At 40.9% G+C, this 21181-nt stretch overlaps 1 protein-coding gene across 2 annotated transcripts in view; it reads left to right on the top strand.

The window, feature by feature from the left end:
- The first annotated feature begins 819 nt into the window (after window positions 1-819).
- UNC5D (unc-5 netrin receptor D) overlaps window positions 820-21181 on the top strand; it is a 532332-nt gene continuing 511970 nt past the window's right edge. For both annotated transcript variants that reach the window (XM_029066199.2, XM_029066200.2), the window contains exon 1: window positions 820-1219. In XM_029066199.2, the coding sequence (XP_028922032.1) occupies window positions 1111-1219 (109 nt within the window). In that variant the 5' untranslated portion in view covers window positions 820-1110. The remainder of the gene's footprint in view (window positions 1220-21181) is intronic.

Raw genomic sequence — 21181 nt, forward strand, 5'->3', positions numbered from 1 at the left:
AGTTCTCTTCAGATAACCTGCATTTATCTGCACTCCTCTGAGACAGTCATTTGTTCCCTTCCCTCCATTCATTCCATAGAATTTATTGAGCGCTTACTATGTGTAGAGCAGTGTACTAAGCACTTGGAATGTACAATTTGGCAACAGATAGAAACAATCCCTGCCCAGTGACAGGCTCACAGTCTAAACGGGGGAGACAGCAAAGCAAAACAGAACAAAACAAAAACACAATATCATCAAAATTATTAGAATCAAGGGGATGTACACCTCATTAACAAAATAAATAGGGTAACACACAAAGAGACACCTTCCAAGTTCTTCCTTATCCCTTCATTGTTTTGAACTCTCTCCCAGGTGCTTAGTAAACACTGGGCGCAGTAAACAATAAATGCCACGGATTGGTGGATGCCCCTTCACCCTTCATGTCTCCCACCTTCTTTTGAGTCCCCTTCACCCTTGCCCCGTTTCCTTCTTTCGCTTCCCAGGGTAGGACTGTTGGTTGTGCAAGGAACAAAATCAGAGAGATACAAGAAGGAGGAAATATGGACTGGACAGAGACAGGAAGGTGATTGCCTCCGGGAGGGAAAGGCGGGATAGGTACTCCGGACTGCATCCTCTCTCACCTGATGATACTTAATTTATAGAGGTTCCAGGCTCTCCCTTCCCCTCTTCTTTCTCCTCCTCCTGTGCCTCTCCCCCCTTTTCCTCGCCTTCCCCCACCCCCCTCCTCCCCTCGTTCCCGCCCAATCCAGGCTCATTGGCTGGAGCCAGGGAGGGAGGGGAAGGGAAGAGGGGGAATCTCATTAGGGATGCGGACTCGCTCCTGGAGTCTGGAGCGAGCAGCAACGTGCGCCCTGCGAGCGCAGCCGGGAATAGGAATCACCGCTGGACCGCTCGCCCCGCCGCCGGGAAGGGGATGGGATGGGGGCATCCTCCCTCTTTTCCAGTTCCCTCCCGGAGTCCCCCGCCCCAGATCCCTAAAAGACGCCGGGACTAGAGGCCAGAAAAGAAGCAGGGAGAGCACCACGCCTCTCCTTATCCGTTCCCACGCCTCATCCCCATCCCCCAGGAGTGCGGAAGAGGACCAGGAGGAGAAGGAGCGCGGGAAGCATGGGGGAAACAGCCGGAGGAGGAAGAGGAGGAGGAGGGCGAGGAGAGCGGTGCCAACTCCTTTTATTGGGGTTCTGCTTCTGGGCATCCGGAGCTGCGGCTCCCCGAGGTAAGCAGTCGGGGGGAGAGGGAGCGGGTCTAGAATGTAAACCCGTAGTGAGCAGAGATTGTCCCTCTCTGTCGCTGTATTGGACTTTCCAAGCGCTTAGTCGGTGCTCTGCACACAGTCAGTGCTCACTAAATAGGACTGAACCGAGCCCACCGCGGGGGAGGCTGAGCCAAAAAGCAGACTCTCCTCGGAGGCCACTTTCCCCCCCACCCCAAGTTTTCCTTATACAGTTCCCTGCCTCTTTTCCTCTCTCCTCCTCAATCCCACAGGTTGCAGCGGGGCTGCCCCTCTTTGCCCACACCATCATCTCTCCTTGCACACACACACCTGCCACCCCGCGTCCACTTCCCTTCCCCTCCAGCCTCCCAACAGGGCAAGAAAAATTGCTGCAGAGCTGGTGCTCCTCTCAGCTCTCAACTCCCCCCCCCCCCCCCGTTTCATTCATTCAATAGTATTTATTGAGCGCTTACTATGTGCAGAGCACTGTACTAAGCGCTTGGAATGTACAATTCAGGCCCTTCCCTTCGTAGGGCAAGGACCGGTGGGGATCCCCTGGAGGGAAACCCCCGTCCTGGGGCGTTGGAGGTGGAGAGATGTGTCCGGCCCATCCTTGCCTGGAGCCACCCCCCTCTGCAATCGTTTAGACTGCGAGCCCGTTATTGGGCAGGGATTGTCTCTATCTGTTCCCGAATTGTACATTTCAAGCGCTCAGTACAGTGCTCTGCACAGAGTAAGCGCTTAATAAATACTATCGAATGAATGAATCAGCTCTCAGGGTCCTTGGGCGAACGGACAGGGAGAAAGGAGCTCCGAACCGGCTTGTCCTTGCAGCGCAAAGCTGCTGCATCCTTGTGCGGGGTGGGCGCCTATCCCAGCACCAGGGTTTCCCTCTAGTCTAAGTGGTAATGGGCCCGGGGGTGGTAACATGCATGGTTCTCGTCTTCTGGGGCAACGGGAGTCCAAATAGTCGGCCTCGACTGCTGTGCGTTTAGTTCTCCCCCTGCTCCTCGCACCTTTCCACCCCGAGCCCCTGCTGGACGCTAGGACGCACGGTCCCCTCTGCTTTGCTCTCCCCTCCCTGGTCCATCTCCCTGCAGCCTCAACCCTGGTCCACCTCCGACTGACCTGATACCAAGTCGGCCGGCTGGAAGCCCGTAGGCTCCAGCTGTGACATTTACAACTGTTTTCTGCAAGCCACCTGAGCCTGAACTTAAGAGACACCTCGGCTCCCCTAGAAGCCATCCGGGAGGAATTTTGTAAACCGCGGGAGAGTGGCGTCCTCACTTTATCAATCATGCCTGATGTCCCCCTCTGTGTCCCTCTTCCTTCTTTCCCGGTGAGGCTATCGATTGGCCTGGGTAGGGGAGAGGAGGGGAGTAGATTTGGGGAGAAGTGTCCCAGAGAGCGCAAACACAGTTAAGGATCATTCACTGTAGTAAGCCAGGATGGGGAAGGAGGGAGCCGTCCACTTCGACCTTCTGTTTGCCCCAGTAAACCGAATGTGATCAGCAGGGAACCTAAAGAAGCTATTTATGTAAAAGGTGCAGTGTGAGAATAAAGAAGCCGATATGGTATCATTTTTTTTGAAAGCTGCCAATGGGTTAAAAGCAGCACTATCTTCCTGGAACCAAGGTGAAAGGAGACAGCAGATGGAGGGTCTGTTTCCTGACTTGATTTATAACTATGTGCATTTCCTTTCCTGAAAAGTTTTCTAATACAACTGTTTTTGTTTTTTTAAAAAAGAGATGTGAAAATGAGCACCATCACACTATAGTGCATGCATGGCAAAATTTCTTCTGTTAAAAAATACAAGCATCAGATCTTTACATTGAAAAGAAGAATGAAATACATTCTTATATGTATTATTTTTAAGATCCTGTTTTTTGTTGGGGCGGGGGGTTGCTTTTAAGGTTAATATTAGTGTCTTACTTCATACCTTCTTTTTTGTATTGGCATACAAAATAGCTCCAGATGTTGACCCTAATTACTGGCCTTTTCTATATATACAAATAGTGCTTGGCACATAGTAAGCGCTTAACAAATACCACCATCATCATATATATTTCTGAAAATTGTCTTAGATTATCTTAAATGAGGATGCAGAATGCATGCTAAAGTACCACTTGGGAGTCGGTTCACCAAATATGAAACTAACATCTCTTATCTTCAAGCTGTCCTTTAAAGGTCTCCTGGAAAACATAGTACACATTCTAGAGGATTTTTATGCTCAGTGAATGTCTTGCAGAGATCATAGTAATGTCCAAGAAACATGGAATCAATTGCTCACTGCCTAATAGTTTTCTTGTAATGTTTCACTTACTGAGGCTCGCAGCCTTTTGCTCTTGATGAATGTCAGAAATTCCTGGGGAAATAGCATTAAATAGACTTCTTAAATATGCCAGACCCTGTGTCTTTGGGTTTTAGAGAAGCTTGCAGGGAAGGACTAGGTTTAGTTGCTATTTTCATACTGCTGAGTTTATAGTATGTTATGTAGTTGTTTCTGCCCATGATATAGTGGAGAAGAGACATATCTCTGTAATGAACTGCCATTGTTACTACCTTAAAGTTCATAGTTGATCCAGGGACTATGTTCTGTCTAAAACAAGAGCAAATTGATTTTGTTATGCAGCCTCTTTTTCAGCATACTCTACCTTTTAAATTATAGGTGTCAATTGATTTAAGGTGAGGTTTAGCCTCTGTCTTCACCTTGGTCAATCTTAGAATTTAGGAAGTCATCACTTGTCCAGTAAGATTTCTGAACATTAACATAATGGAAAAAACATCATTCAGTAGCATTCCACTTGTAACTTGTCACCTTTCCAGAAGAAAGCAGATTGCAGTCTTGCTGACTTTCCCTCTCCTCCTATTTTTTTTTCCCTAGAGCTACTAAAAATCTTTGCGAAAACCACAGGGATGTTTCCAGATGGTTCATGTTGATTGGGTTTAAAGAAAAGGACCTTTGGGGTGGAAAGTGGGGAAGGGAGAGGCAAGGCAATAAAGAGGAGGAGGAAGTGAGGAGAGAAAATTTGATGCACAGAAAGGGTAAATTAGAGTAAAAAGAAATGTTTTGAACATCTTTAACAGTCTAGAAATCTGGCCATTATCTGTTCCTATTCATACTCCTGTCAGTGAGCATGCTGCAAAGGATTTAACTTATTTGCAACTATTACATGTTTAACACTTTCCACTTAAAAGCAGACTAGTTAAAACTTCTAATTAGCCAAATATTAACTGAAACTGAATTTGTTGCCATATTTTTAAGATGAAGGCTGTTACATGGGTATTCATACATTAGATAGCTGTATTGGAGGTATCTTCTTCACAAGGCTGCAGCAAGTGAGTAAATGGTAGAAAAGATGTTTGACTCTTTAGGAGGTTATAATTTAATTGGGTCTTGTAAAAAGGTATTTCTTTGACATTTTTCCACCATATTTTTATGCTTCAGCAGAAAGGGGGTCCATAAGCAGGCACATTTTTGTTGAGTTAAGAAGGAGGTCGTATGCTCTACACGACTCCCTAGACCCATTGATCTCTGCCTATCGCATACATTCAGTAGTCGTTTCTTGTTTAGTGACTTTCAAGCGGCCCCTTCCTCGGACACCTCCCCCAACTCTGAAAATCTGTTCCACACCAGTGCTGAGCAGAGATTTTGAGCCTAATCCCCCCTACTGTTGTTTTCTACTGGGATGTGGGATGTGTTCTCTCCCTCCTGACCCTGTTTACATCCTGACTCCTTTTGGACATTATCGGGCTTTTACAACTTAAGTCCCCTGGAGTTACTCAGGTTTTAGGAGTAGGAACAAATATGCTGGCCTTTCTCTCTGATGCTGATCATCCTATTTCATTCCAGTCAACTGCAAACCTCCCTGTCATGTCTTAATGAGCTGAAGAAAGCTCAAAGTGTTGTCCCATAAATTACTGAACAAAGCAGAACTCTACAGTTCTTCTGAGTGCTGCACTACCTCTCCTGTGAAGTTAATGAAGCTAATCCTTCATACAGAGTTATCTCCTAATTCATAGCATTGCATGTTTTTCCATGAGATGGAGAAAGTACCTTTGGCTATTTTGAAAATTTTAATTCTTCAGGCCCAGTACCCCAGGAGTCTCATTCTCACATTCATTAGATGAGACTTGAGAAAGGGTTAGTGTTGCTAAAGAGGTTTTTTTTAATGGTATTTAACCACTTAATATGTGCCAAGCACTGTGCTAAATGCTGGGATATTCAAGATAAGATATAGGTCAGACACAGACCCTATCCCACATGTGTCTCACAGTCTAAGTGGGAGAAAGAAATATTGAATCCCCATTTTACAGATGAGGAAACTGAAGCACAGAGAAGTTAAGTGATTTGCCCAAGGACACAACCGGCAAGTGGCAGAACCGGAATTAGAAACCAAGTCCTCTGACTCCCAGGCCTGTGCTCTTTGAGTCTTGATAAGTTTTACTCCTTAGTTCTAACAGGACTAACAGAACAGGTAAAACCATATGATTTAAAGTCTCATCCCAATGAAGCCACATGGTAAACTGCAAGGTTTAAAATATCTCCTGAGGGGAAAAAAAAATGGTAGTGCAGTGAACTGTGTGGGTGTTACCAGAAAGCTGAGGGTTGCAAACTCCCTGTGCTTAGATCAGTTCCTCAATCTTAGATCAAATAACTTTAGCTCAGGCAATAAAATCTGACCTCTTGATTGTCCAATACTGTTCCCCTTCTTTCATCTCCGATGCCTGTCCCTAACTCACTCTTTCCTTCTGCCCTCTTACCTTTCTATCTCCGTCTCTCCCTTCCTTAGCTAAATGATGTGACCTTATAAAGATGTATGATTTTTGAAGGGACTCTCCTCATTTTCCATAGCTGGCACACAAGTAACTACAAGGAACAAGCTACTGTTCTCAAATAAAACTAAAATGCTTCAGGTACCTTGCTGAAGGAACAGTTCACATGGTTCAGAGACTTTAGGGATTCTAACCAGACTCTATTCATATGTGCTTTTGAGTGGACAGAATATGTGATCTTTCTTGAGTGTGAAATTTCAGAGGAAGCCAAGTATGGTAAGGTGACCTTGGGGAGAAGTGTGGCCTAGTGGAAGGACCTGGATTTGAATCCCTATTTTGTTAGTTGCCTACTCTCTGACGTTGGGCAAGTTACTAAACTTAATAATAATAATTGTGGTATTTATTAAGCCCTTACTTTGTGCCAGGCACTGTATTAAACACTGAGGTAGATCCAAGCAAATCTGGTTGGACACAGTCCCTGGCCCACATGGGTTAATTCTCATTAATCCTTAATCCTCGTTTTACAGATGAAGTAACTGAGGTTCAGAGAAGTCAAGTGACTTCCCAAGATCACACAGCAGACAGGTGGTAGGTGCGGGATGATGCAGGATTAGAACCCACAACCTTCTGACCCCCAGGCCCGTGCTCTTTGCCATGCTCCAGTGCTCTGTGCTTCAGTTTCCTCTTCTCCAAATTTGGGATTCAGTGCCTTTTCTCCCTTCTACTTAGACTGTAGCCCCATGTGGTTAGGGGCTGTATCTGATTTGAATCCACCTCAGTATTTAGAACAGAGCTTGACACATAGTAAACAATTAACAAATATAATAATAATAATTACATGGTGAATAGAACCAGCCTCCATATTTTAGATATCATTTGATGGGGTGGGAAGTAATAGTCTAGCAGAAATGCATAAATCTATTCCATATATAACTTGAATGTGAGGAATTTTATAGGATTATTAAAAGGGACTAAAATATATTCAGAACAACATGGTAGGTTCCTATATTATGATTTCAAATATGTCAGCAGCCTATTTATTCACTTCGGGTTTACTTTGACCAGTGCAGAATTAAGGTTCTTGTGTTTTGATAATTTCCCTCTACATTTCAGAAAATAAATGCGTTGCTAATATTGAACAAGCCATCTATGATATAGTGGAGCCCTTGGGCCTATTTGTTGCATCTCTTCATTTTTAGTCATTTTTGCTGGGGAAATGGGGAACATGAGATTTGAGAATAGAATGTTAACACCAGAGGCTGCTGTTTCTGCTGTTTTGAGTCCTCCTGCTGCTGCTCTTGTGAGGCAGATGGTTGGATTCATTTATAGAAAATAGATATTCGTTCCATTTTGCATTTCTACTTTCAAAAGAACTTTTAATTGCTTGTGCCACATTGCATCATATGGTCTTATTTTGTGTGTTCACATATACATACTGTGTATATGGATAATTTTCAGGATTAGTCTGGTGTTGATACAGTTAGTTTGTCCTGCAGCAAATGTCCGTGTAGAGTCCTGTCATGCACTTAGAAAGTACCGGAGGATGGGGGATTTATGTGAATAAAATGTAAAAATTTATTTTTGAAACACCGCTACCACTATACCCTCTGTTTCCCTCGAACCTCCAGTAGGACTAAAGGATGCATTTAGAAGTGGAAAATTTTTATTTTAATCTTGTTTTCATCTGAAGCCATAAAATGACACAGACCCTATTCCCTAATATTATTCTGCTATAACTGTTAGAGTTAATAGAAAAATATCAATCATTCAATGATATTTATTAAGTATTTAATGTGTGCAGAGCACTGTACTAGGCACTTGGGAGAGTACAATACAATAGAGTTATTAAGATTCCTGCTTTCATACTTTCATACTTTTATACTCTTAAAACAGTGCTCCAGTGCTTAGAACAGTGCTTGGCACAAAGTAAGCACTTAACAAATGCCATCATTATTATACTCTCTATTCTTAGATGAAGAAGCATCCTAGAGTCAAAACATGGTGTGGATAAGGATAGCTTATTAGCAAAGGATAATAGCAAAAGGATAATTTTAGATAGCTAAATCATTCAAATTTTGAAGGCTTATGATAGCAGTTGTTGAGACATGGTAGAATTAGTACTATTTATCAGGTGCTCATTTTGCACGGTACACTGTACTAGATGCCTGGGCAGCACAAAATAATTAATTATGGTGCTTGTGAAGCATTTAGTAGTGCTAAGCAAGTGGCATGTTTGCTGACCACTCTGAGAAACTGGGACAATGACTTGCCCAAGATCTCATAGTGAGTCAGTTGTTGCAGGTCATTATCATGATCTCTCAGCTCCTACATTCATTTTTGGTAAAATTTCAGAGAAGTTTAATTTCTGGGAACATCAGAGCCTGGGTAGGTGAATTATATAAGGGCCTTTGGTTAGCCCCTGCATTGTTCAGGATCTGACATTAGGATTAAATGCCGTCTACCTCCATGAAATTTGTATAAAGGAGTACTTTCCAGAAGATTTAGTTGTTGCCTTGATTAAATGCAGCAATTTCTCAATCAGGGTGTGTCATGAGGAAAATGACATTACAGAAGACAAGTTATCGGCAGGCGGCTGAGCCAGGAAATAAAGGAGTCCAAGGTGAAGCAATCATAGTGACGGCTTGATAGGTCCATCAAGTGCTCAGATAACTATGTTTTGAGTGATATCTTCCACAATTTAGAGTTTGGTTTTGATAGCTCACTAAAAAGTAGATTTAAGTAATATAGAAAAAAAGACAAGAGAAGTGTGTCGGGAAAAAGCGGGCAAGTACTTTTTCCTAGTTGCCTGAAATATATTAGTGTTTTTTAGCTATGGAATTCTTCATTTCCTTGGGCTCCTTTGCAGCTGCAGTATGAGTTAAAATATTAAAAGTCACTTAGGAGAACTAAAGGGATCATAGATTGTGAGTCCTCAGATTAGAAATAATCAAAAGTTATTTTCAATTAGGTGCTGGCCTGATGTGAGTGAATCCAAGAGTAAGTAGTCTTCAAATTTAAAAATAAATAGAATGACAAAAATATCTAATATTAATATGAAAAGAAAGCACCATCCTACAGAAGAGGTGGCCTAGTCACTGTGGTCACTACCACTTCAATTAATCAATGGTATTTATTGAGCACTTACAATATGCAGAGAATTAGCAGATACATTCCCTGCCTGAAATGAGCTTATAGTCTAGAGGGGGGAGATAGACAATATAAATGAGTAATTTATAATGTATAATTTAAAAATAAGTGCAGTCACTGCCACTACAATTAATGAGGACTATCAGAGATTTGAAGAACCTTTCTGAAAGAGGAGATTGTTCAGTACCCAGTAGGGTTGACACTAGGAAGAGAGATAGTTTCTCTGAAAAGTTGTGAAAATGGATTACTCTAAACTGAAAATTAACACAGGACCCTAAATTCAGTAATTGACAGAAATCAGGCTCTAGTTACATGAACAATATCATTGACATTGCTTTAGTCTATCATCGCTCAGCATATGCTCTATCACTATGACATTTGATGCTATTAGATATAGTACGGAAAATTGTCTTTTCAGGAGGATGGCTTAGATACAGACCTGCCTGTAGAGTATTTGAAATGTTCCTTGCCCACACAATGAGCTTAGTCTTGAGGTTCAGGTAGGATGTTCTTCCCACTTCCAATTGCTCTGATTTATCAATCACTTATCTTAGTTAAAACATTATGTGGGTGTTCCCATCTTTAAGTAAATGTGGATGGATCAGTAACCCTCTATAAGCCAAGTTTACCTACTTTGTTATATTGCACTCTCCCAATCAATCGTATTTATTAAGTACTTCCTGTGTACAGATCACTGTACTATGCTCTTGGGAGAGTAAAATATAATAGAGTTGGTAGACACATTCTCTGTCCACAGTGACAGTGCTCTGCATACAGTGAGTGCTCAATAAATATGATTGATTGATTGACAGGCTTGGCCTCATAAGTTGGAATTTTCATCCCTGTGATTTTATAGTTGGGACCTACAACAAGTAGTGCACAAAAGCCAGAGGTTCTAGGTCTGTAAAAGGGATATTTCAGAATCTAGATTGAGACACTTAAGATGAGGGATATTGTAAAGGAAGCCTCTTCATTATTTAAAATAGGGAAGTTACATATCCCACTTGGTCTTGAAACATCTTTCACTAGAATTGGGCACTAGTGTGTGGGGAGAGTGGGGAGAAAGTGAGAGAGAATAAAAATGAATGTGTCTGTGTGTGCATAGGATGTAGCAGGGAAGAGAATTACAACTGAGAGCAATCTGTTTTGTCTTTCCAGTATGAATATCTGATTTTTATTCATATTCTAAATAACAGCAAGTACTATAAGGAAAAGAGGCTGAAAAATGTGTTAAAAGTGAATAGGGGAGCATAATCATACTTTAAATGTATGAAAACTGAATGGTGAAGAGTGGAATATTTTTATTTTTAATATGTTTGGGATTAAATGATATGCAAAGCATTTTGGGGATAAGTGGTAAGTAGTAGGGGTTTTAAGGCACAAGAGGATTAAAGTAGTTTATTCAAACAAGTGAAAAAAAATCATTATTTGCACAGCCTAAAACTTTAAAAAAAATGCTAGTTTCCATAAACTACTTCCTTAGTGTTTTCCTTTCTAAATAGCTTGCTCTGTTATTCAGTAGTAGTATTTATTTATAAATTTGTCTGGTTTTTGTTCTTTCATTCTGTGGTTATAAGAGGAGATTAAAGTCATCTAAATTGTGTTTGACAAGCACTGTAGCAGCACAATGCAGTCTGCCCCTCCAATAACAATTTTCGTGCAATATGTCCTAAGGAATTATCCTGTCTATTTTTTTAAAGGAAGTTAGGACAAAAGAAAAGAAACAACACTTCTCCAGAAGCAAAACTCTTACTTATCTGGGAAAACAATAGAATATATATGTATATATCTAAAATGTATCCTCTTAGAAGAGAATAGGAAAGTCTGTCAGCCTCTCATCTAAACTGGGTGTCATGCTGATCTGTGTAAGCCTTGAGCCTGGAGGCTGAAGGGATTTCTAGAAATTTGCAACATACAATCTTTCAAGTTAGACTGATGAAAAGGGAATCAGGAGGTTCCTGAGGCTGACAAGCTTGTCAGGGTGTGAGGTGTGTGGGAGGAGTTGTGCTTCTCGGTTTGCTTTAAAAAAAAGACAGAATTGAAGAAGGTCACCCCAATCTCCTCCTATAGAGGGAAAGGAAGGATATATAGCCTGTAAAATTGTTTATTTTGAAAATGCCTTTAAATGAGATTCTTTGCTCTCAATTTAAAATTATCTAAGCTCAAGCCCCATTGCCATTTACTGAAAGATGGTTCAAGTTTCTTTTAAGAAAGAGCGAATAAAGAAAAGAACCAGTCCAAATCTATCTCCCTTTGTTTCACATGATTCTTCTTCATTATCATCTGTGTCGATAGCATTTATTGAATACCTACTGTGAGCTTGTATTATTTGCTTACTAGGTATCTGAGGAAGTTTACAAAAGAAATAAGACATGAAAATTCCCCAAATTATTAGTATTCAAAATCTTTTTCTTTTTTTTGGAATATGTGCTTTTGTCTACACTGTAAAGCAGTATAGTCTCATGGAGCATTAGATGAGGAGCGAGGAGACCATTAAACTAATTAAAAAGCCATTGCCAATTGCTGTGACTGTGACTGCCTCAATTTTCCTCATATATAAAATGGGGAGAATAAGGATTCATTCTTTCAGTAGAGTTTATTGAATGCATCCTCCACTCAGAACATTGTACTAAGCACTTGGAAGAGTACAATAAAAATAAAAGACCTGGTCCCTGTCTCCAAGGAGCTTACAATGCCATTGATTCTGTGTCATTTCCTATTGCAAACAACATCATTATGAGCAATGAGGGAGCATCTATGGAAGCATTGCAATACTAGAGTGGAAAGCTCACCTGATATTCAAGATAGTGAAATAAGAACATTAGAGAGGTTTGCGGCTATTCTTTTTTAGTATAAAGATGATATGGTGGTTCCTTTAGACTACATCATTTTTTCTCTTCAGGTAACCCCTCTTGTCTAAGCATACTTTCAAACTAAAGTTCCAATTTAGAATAAGTAAGCCTTGGACCCATTTTATGTGAATCATAGTATGTGGGGGCTGCTTGCTTTGAAAGGCTAACCCTCAAGTTTAGTCACCTTCAAAAGCAGAAATATCAATTATTACTGGTTTATTTTCTATTTTTTGGAGGCCTATATAAAGAGTGTGACTTCAGTCAAAAATATTATCATAAATCATCATCAGTGGTATTTACTGAGCACTTACTGGGTGCAGAGCACTGTATTAAACACTTGGGAGAGTAAAACAGAGTTGGTAGACACATTCTGTGCCCACCGTGAGCTAGATGGGGTCGAGAGGCAGAGACAGACATTAATAAAAACAAATAATTTCTAATATATAATTTATGGTTAAATACAAAAGTGTTGTGAGGTGAGTAACAAATGCCCAGAGGTCGTAGATCCAAATACAGAGGAAGGAAGAGGAAGCTGGGAAAAAAAAGGCTTAGTCGGGGAAAGCCTCTTGGAGGAGATGTAGCCTTAATAAAGCTTTGAAATGTAATTGTGCTCAACTCTTTCAATGCTGGAGGATCCATCGTGGTAGTTGGCTAGGTACTTTGAGAGGAGCTGGCTTCTCAAATCCTTAGGGAACCAACCACTTTTGAATCAGAATGAGCAAAGAGAATGCAACAGTGCTCTAAATAATCCATAGGGTTGGAAAGAGCTCATGTTCCCCTCCAAAATGTCTATTTTTATTACTGGGGCTACTTTTAATCTGTTTGAGAATCAAATTCCATATGTCTAGCAACTCTGCTATATTGTATAACCATTTAGTACAGTATTTTGCACACAGAAGGCGCTCAGTAAATATCATTGGTTCCTTAAATTCTCCATTCCAAGGACGACCTCTCTGTAGAAACTGATGGCTGCAAAATAGCATATTAGAACACTTCTTCCAAATGAGCTCAAGTATCAGCCAGCTACTCAAAGCAGGTGTTGTTTTCATTATGATTTAAAATTCAGGACCTTTTGAAGAGAAATTCATTCCGTGGAATTTACTGAGGGGTTATTGTATGAAGAAGCTTTCAAAGTGCTTTCCCTGCTAGGCACCTGGAAAGTACATTAGAAATAAAATAAATAGTCCATGCCCTCAAGGAGTTTATAATCTAATGCAGGCAACATGCAGACATAAAATGCATATGTATATGGGAGTAGGAGGAAAAATATAGATACAACTTGAAATAGCAAGATTATGGAAAAATGAATGTGGAGTATGTAAATCAATGTATATGTAAATTTGAAGAGAGATAGTTGCGTAGTCATAACTCTTAAGAATGATTTTTAAGGGATGTATACATCCTTTAAAGCCTGCTGGTTGAGGATGAGTCTCCTTACTAACCCATCTATATTGAGTACAAGATGATATGATTTTTATCATATCCATTAGTTTACTGTGAAAGAATGCTAGATTTGGAAATTTAGAAATAAAATAAAATTTATCTGAATTAGTGTTGATGAAGCACACGCAGTGATCATTCAAAAGACACTAGGTGGTGTGTGTTTTTAATGTATTTTACATTTTTAACACTGCTGCTGAAAGTTTTTAGTGCTGGATCCGTCAAAGCAATGGTATTCTACAAATCAAAGCATGGCCTTACATGTTTGGAACATGGACTCCCATTGGGTGTGATTTTTGAAGTAAGAATTTGACCTTTGGCTCCTTTTTGCCCACATTTTATTTTAATTCAATTATTTTTACATCTGGCTCCAACAGATGGATTTACAAATGTTCATTCATTCAAAGCTTGATGTATGTCAGTCAAGATACTATATCATGGTAATTTATCCAGGAACAAGTTACTTTGCAGGGAGGTGGTTAGATTACAATGAGTTGAGGACTTTAGATTTTTTAGAGAAGGTGCCAAATAATTCAAAGACTAATTATTTTTAGCAATTACTAGGGAATGAGTTTGCTGGGGAAATGATGGTTATGCATGTTTCTGGCCATTATTCACTGCCATTCTCAGATTAAACTGAGCAGTGGGTATCTGTAGTGTGCCATACAAAATTATATAGGAGGATTAGATGTGCTGCGACAATGGGAAATATAAACCGATGTTGAATAGTGAGACAGACTTTTTTTTAAAGCAGTATTCCTGTTAAACATTTGCAAACAGGGACTAGAAAGAACAGGCTGAGTTTATTGAATTTATTCTAAGTCTGACTTCTAATTAGTATGTTGCCTGATTGCCCCTTTCCTATCTTACCTTCTTATGAAAACCAGCATGGACTAATATAAAGAGCATGGGGCTGGGAGTCAGAGGACCTGGGTTCTAATTTGGGCTCTTCCATTTGTCTGCTGTGTGATCTTGGGCAAGTCATTAACATCTCTGTCCCTCAGTTGCCTCATCTGCAAAGTAGCTATTGATAATACTAACTGCAGTATATATGCCAGGCACTGTACTAAGCTCTGGGGTGGGTACAAGCAAATCAGGTTGGACACAGTTCCTGTCCCGCAAAGGGCTCACACTCTTAATCACCATTTTACAGATGAGGTAACTGAGGCCCAGAGAAGTGAAGTGACTTTCCCAAGGCCACACAGCAGACAAATGGCAGAGCCAGGATTAGAACCCATGACCTTCTGATTTCCAGGCCAGTGTTCTATCTACTTATACCATGCTGCCTCCCAATAATTGTAGTTTTTGTTAAGCACTTACAATGTGCCACACTGTACTAAGCACTGGATGCAAGCAAATCAGAGGTGTCACAGTCCCTGTCCCATGTGGGCTCACAGTCTCAAGCCCCTTTTACAGACGAGGGAACTGAGACCCCGAGAGGTGAAATTACTTGCCCAAGGCCGCACAGCAGACAAGTGGTAGAGCTGGGATTAGAACCCATGACCCTCTGACTCGCAGGCCTGTACTCTATCCACTACAGCATTCAATACCTGCTTTCTCTCCTATTTAAGCTGTAAGCCCCATGTGGGACCTGATTGTCTTGTACCTACCTCAGTGCCTATTGCAGTGCTTGGCACATAGGAAGTGCTTAACAAATGCCACAGTTTCTCTTATCATTTTTACCGTGCTGATTTACTACTACCTGCCAGCATGCTCACTTCACTCCTCCGAAGCCAACTACTCCAAAGTCTTATTGTAATCACATATTTTTCAAGAGGCCTTCCCCAGCTAAGCCCTCATTTCCTCTACTTCCTCTCCCTTCTGCATCCCCCTTGCTATTGGATTTGTACCCTTTACTCACCCCACACTCAGCCCCGTAGCATTTATCTACTTATGCCTAATTGATTAATTTATATTAATGTCCATCTCCTCCTCTAGACTGTAAGCTCCTAATGGTCAGGGAGCATGTATACTACCTCTGATATATTATGCTCACCCAAGCATTTTGTTCAGTGATGTGCAAACAGTAAGTACTCAATAAAGACTATTCATTGATTTATTGTTCTGGGCCCATGAGCTTGGGTTAACATGCATACATAAGTTAGTAGCTTTTCATTTGGGTTTCCAGTTTTCATTTGCTAGCCAAAAATTGAGGGTCCTTTAGGCACTGCCAACTGAGACCTTCCTGGCAGCCAAGGAGACACTCTGAAGCAATCTGGCAGCTTGAAATTGGAAAAGAAAGACAAGCTGAAGGCAACGAGGGAACCCGTGCTGCTGATAGCTACTGTCCCTGTTTTCTTCCCTATTCACTCAGCAGACTGCCAGGGGATCATCTCTGTACAATGGAAAACATGGATAATAATAATACCTGTGGTATTTGTTAAAAGCTTACTAAGTGCCTGGCACTGTACTAATCATTGGGGTGGATACAAGCATATCGGTTTGGACCTGGTCCCTGTCCTGCATGGGGCTTACAGTCTTAATCCCCATTTCATAGTTGAGGTAACTGAGGCACAGAGAAGTGAAGTGACTTGCCCAAGGTCACACAGCAGACATAAAGCAGAGCTCGGTTTAGAATCCATGTCCTCTGATTCCCCAGGCCTGTGCTCTTTCCACTAGAATGTGCTGCTTCCATATATACATATATATATGTATGAAGAAGCCAGGAAGCATCAATAAGGCATTGGCTTCTCTAGGGACAGTTGGACTCCATTCATTGAGGCACCATATTTTGGATCTGTACTATTATTATGATAATCATTAATAATAGCATATTAAGCGCTTAGCTGGGCAGAGTATGATTCTGTGTGAGGCATGATTTTCTTCATAGGAATCTCTCAACCCCAATTCTATAGGGATTGTTTTTCTTGAAGGATGGTAACAGAGAGGCTATCATCTTTTGTGGTCCCCTCATGGGGAGAGATGGGATTGATAGCTACACCCCTGTAGCCTTTATCTGGGAATGACTGAGATGCTACCTACACCTGTGTCAAGACCTAGAGATCGGTTGCTTACAGGTTTCTGAAAAAACAACGAACCAAAAAAACCCCCCAAAACAAACCAACAAAAAAACCCTTACAATTGCTCATACTAATAACCTTGCCCCTTCCTACCTCATCTCTCTACTCTCTTACTACAACCAGTCAGAACACTTTGTTCCTCTAATGCTAACCTTCTTACTGTACTTCAGTCTCTTCTATCTCGCTGCTGACTTCTCGCCCACATCCTACCTCTGGCCAGGAATGCCCTCCCTCCTCATTTCAGACAGACGATTACTCTCCCCACTTCAAAACCTTATTGAAGGCAAATCTCTTCCAAGAAGCCTTCCTTGACTAAGCCCTCCTCTAATCTTTTCCCACTCCCTTCTACATCGCTCTTACTTTCTCCTTCAGTCATTGTCCCTCCCACCCCTACATCACATATGCATATATCTGTAATTTATTTATTATTTATCTATTTAGTTATATTAGTGTCTGTCTCCCCTTCTAGACTGTGAGCTTGTTGTGGGCAGGAATGTGTCTGTTGTTATATTTTACTCTCCCAAGTGCTTAGTACAGTGTTTTGCACACAGTAAGTACTCAGTAAATACAATCAAATGGGTGAATGAATTGGGGTTAGGGTTGAGGGAGAATGTGGAACACCTGACACTGCCATGAGTACAGAGGCAGAGAGGCCCTAGCAGTATCTCTCTTTGGCATGAGAAATGTTTGTTATTGTCATGGACCTCTAGGCAAAGTGCCCCACTTTATGACTCTAGGGGCTGTTGTCAAAGAGGGACCCAGGAAAGGGAAGACATTAGAAGAGAACTGCACTGTTCTCCATTGAAGGCAAGTCTGAGAGGTGGAGATGGGGCCACTTTCTATGTGGGAGGGCTTTTTTATAGTTGTTTTTTGGTCAGGGGGGAATTTAAAAATGCTTCCCAGGATTTTGCCCCATGAATCCTCTCTTGGTCACTATTTCCTTAAGGCAGCTCAATAATCAAGACTGCATTTCAGCAAAAATAAAGAATTATCCAGAAGCCAAACTTTATGTCAATTGGCCTATTGACAACAACAAATTAGGCAATTGATTTGTCAGGGATTGACCTTTAGGCCTTTGGTATGTTCTTAAAGATGCCTCATACATTATAGGTCCTTAATAAATGTCAAATTATAATGTTTTGGTTTAAGTAACTACACCTAGTGTAATTCTCCATTACTGTGCAGCAGACTCAGTAAGTAACAAGCCCTTCAAATATGACACCACAGCACCATTTATTCAGCTGTAATGGAGGGCTTTGTGTTAAAAGAGCTAACCAAATAAAAGAAATGAACTGAAAGCATTTTTATCTCTAAGGATCAGAGAGGTGAGAAAATAGGATTATCATTCTGTTATTCAAAATAGATTTTTTTTTCCAAAGACAATTTTGCAGCCCAACTTCTCTATCCCTAGGAAGGATTTTTGCAGTTCTAATTTGTGTTATCATTTTCTAGTTTTGTATCTTTCTAGAATGAAGCAGAGCTTTGCTCATAATGGAGCTGCTCTGACTTTGGCTAAAATAAATAACTTTGGCTTTTAATTATTTGGAATGTTCATTTTTATCCTCCACTTCTCAGATACTCTATAATGTGTGGAGGCTGTCTTCCAGTTGCTGAGAAACATGATGACCTTTAAGTAGCTGAGAAAACTGACATCGGGACAGAGAACACACTTTCCGACCCACCTCTCTAGTCCCATTTTTTCAAAGATGGACAGGAACAAAAGATTAGATGGAATTTTTCATAGGCAAATTTAATTAAGATTACAGCAGTCAATCTTCTTTAACCCTCCTTCCCACCTCCTCCCCAAACTGATTTATTATTAAAATGCATCCTATTGTAATGGAGATGGAGGAAGAGAGAAATGTTAAGTTCATTATTTGTAGGGGAATAAATGGCAGTGAGGGTGGTGTGTGACCTATCCAAAGAAGAGGCAAGACACCTGAAGATCAGTGATATTTCCAAATTCCGATTACTTTCATTCCAGTGATCTGAGTATGTGGCAGTGTGGCTTCATTTCTACATCATACAAGTGTTCTCTAGTAGCCAAGACCATTGTAAATTGAATATACAGCTTTTTGATTCCCAGTGTATGGAATTGTGAATCGTGAACATGGAATTATGAATGTGATACTGCATAAGCTTTAATATTCTTTTCAGAGTGCCTCCGAGTTCTGTGAAGTGGCTTACTGTGTGCGGAGCACTGTACTAAGTGCTTGGGAGAGTAAAATACACCATAGTTAGCAATAATGAGCTTGCTAACAATAATAATAATAATGATAATAATGATAAAAATAATAATAATGACCATAATGAGCTTACAGTCTAATCAATCACATTTATTGAACCCTTCCTGTGTGCATAGCAGTGTACTAGCCACTTGGGGAGAGTACAGTATAACAGAGTTAGTAGAAACATTCCCTGCCCACAAAAAACTTAGGGTCTAGAGGGTGATGGACATTAATGAAAATAAATAAATAATTTATAATACATAATTTAAAGTTGTGTGCATAAGTCCTGTCTGGTGGGCCATGAACAAATACCTGTAGGTCACAGATCCAGGGTAAAAATCAAAAATCAACAGGGTTCCTGTTAGTGATAATAAAGTACATCCTTTCACTAGATATTGTCTTTGAAGGAAAGAGTTGAGGGCCTCCAGCCAGACACCTTTATTTGTCCTATATTGTCAGTAGGTGATTATCCCTACATCTACTCCTCCTTTAATCCCGGAATAGATGGGCTTTTGTTTTTTAGAGAAGCAGAGAAGATTTTTAGAGAAGCAGCGTGGCTCATTGGAAAGAGCACGGGCTTTGGAGTCAGAGGTCATGAGTTCGAATCCCAGCTCTGCCACTTGTCAGCTGTGTGACTGTGGGTGAGTCACTTAACTTCTCTGGGCCTCAGTTACCTCATCTGTAAAATGGGGATTAAGACTGTGAGCCCCATGTGGGACAACCTGATTCCCCTATGTCTACCCCAGCGCTTAGAACAGTGCTTTGCACATAGTAAGCGCTTAACAAATACCAACACTATTATTATTATTATTGTTTTTAGTTTGTGAATATTGTGTATTTGCCATTGTCTTTAATGCTGTTTTAGTGGTTTATTGTTCCATTGTTCCTGCTGTAAATCTCCAGTCCCATCTCCCACACATAGATTATATGAACTTCTCAAGGGACAGGATAGGTGTCTAATTCCTACCTGTGTATTCTTCCCTGTGCTTAGTACAGTGCTCTGCACACAGTAACTGTTTAATACTACTATTTTTACTAGATGTTGCCTTGAGGTGAGCGGGTCCAAACACTGATAAAGATCAAGTCCCACAGGGAGAATGAAGTTCAATATGGAAATATTACTTCCATTTTATCTAGGTGTTAACTCTTTCCTTTAAGAGTTATGAAATGAGCTTCCTGTTCAGCTAGAAGAGCATCGATGGCATTGATTCTAGTCCCAAAGCCTCTCGCGGTTATGTTTTCAAAGTGAGTCACAGATGGCACTCAGATCTTTCTTCTCCGTGCTTCACAGGGGCACTTCACACCACCTTAGGGTAGATCACTTTGGGACTGGTCTTGGACTGAATTGCTTCCATTAGAGCCTGAAAGACACCAAGCAGAATTTAGTTTTGCCTAGTTTCCTGCATTTAAGTTGTTTGCTATAGATTCCGAGGGGTTATAAATAGCACTCAGGCTGCTGTTACTACTATCCAGTGCATTGCTAGTTCATTTTTACCTTGTCCAAGTGAACACTTTAGGCAGACTGATTTACTATTTTTTCTCTATGAAATAGAGGAGTGCTCTTTAGCACTTTTACCCTTTGAAAATATAAAATCATTCAAGAGCTTTCATATTTTCAAAGGGCAGAGACAACTTTAGTGAGGGAAGAGAGTGGAGAAAGCTGACTGATTTTTTTTTAAGAGCTATAATGAAAGGATGTTTAAGGCTTATCCTCTGGGTTCCTTCGGGTGGAGGCGTGTGAGGGAACTGAGGAGGCGGCACATACCTAGAGACTAAAACAGTCTTTCTTTTTTTCCATAGCTTAATGGGAAATAAACAAAGTTCTTGTTTTTTATTTTTCCTGTAACCCTCCAACACATAGAGGCCTGCTGTCTCAGGATCAGAATTCAGGCCACTGCTGCTCTCCACATTGGCAGTGACTGGTCAACCTCTAACCGTTATAACTTGAATCATAACCATCAAGAACTTGGCAGTGCTATTCTTGAGTGACTTGTGCCTTTGGAGTGTCAGCTATTATTATGTCTCACCGAGACAGTGGAGAGAAAGGTCCACCTGTCAGGGAGGAAACAAACACCAGATTCACCAGACAGTCACATTACCTCTGGCCTTCCCTGCACCTTCTGCACTATTACCCAACTAATGACATTCCATCATCCATATCTGTCATATTTCACCTCTGTAAGGAGCTTCTTTGAGTAGCTACAAAAATGAACAACTAACTCTTGCCTTCTCAGGAACATTTGTCTACAGTGCCCCATGTTGAGCTACTTTACCTCCCTTAGTACCAAGAAGTCAGTATTAAAAGAGGTTTTTCTTGTTTTGTTGCTTTCTTTTGAGATCTATGCAATTAGAGAGCAAAGGAGGATTTGGTGATAGCCATGCTGCTGAAATGCCAATGCTAAATATAATTTGTTTTCTTGGGTCAGGCCCTTGATTAGAGCATTAATCAGAAACAATAAAGCATTCTTGGCTTGGGGCTTGTTCTCATGACCATATTCAGAA

The sequence above is a fragment of the Ornithorhynchus anatinus genome, chromosome 5 (genome assembly GCF_004115215.2).
Source record: "Ornithorhynchus anatinus isolate Pmale09 chromosome 5, mOrnAna1.pri.v4, whole genome shotgun sequence".
NCBI lineage: Eukaryota > Metazoa > Chordata > Mammalia > Monotremata > Ornithorhynchidae > Ornithorhynchus > Ornithorhynchus anatinus.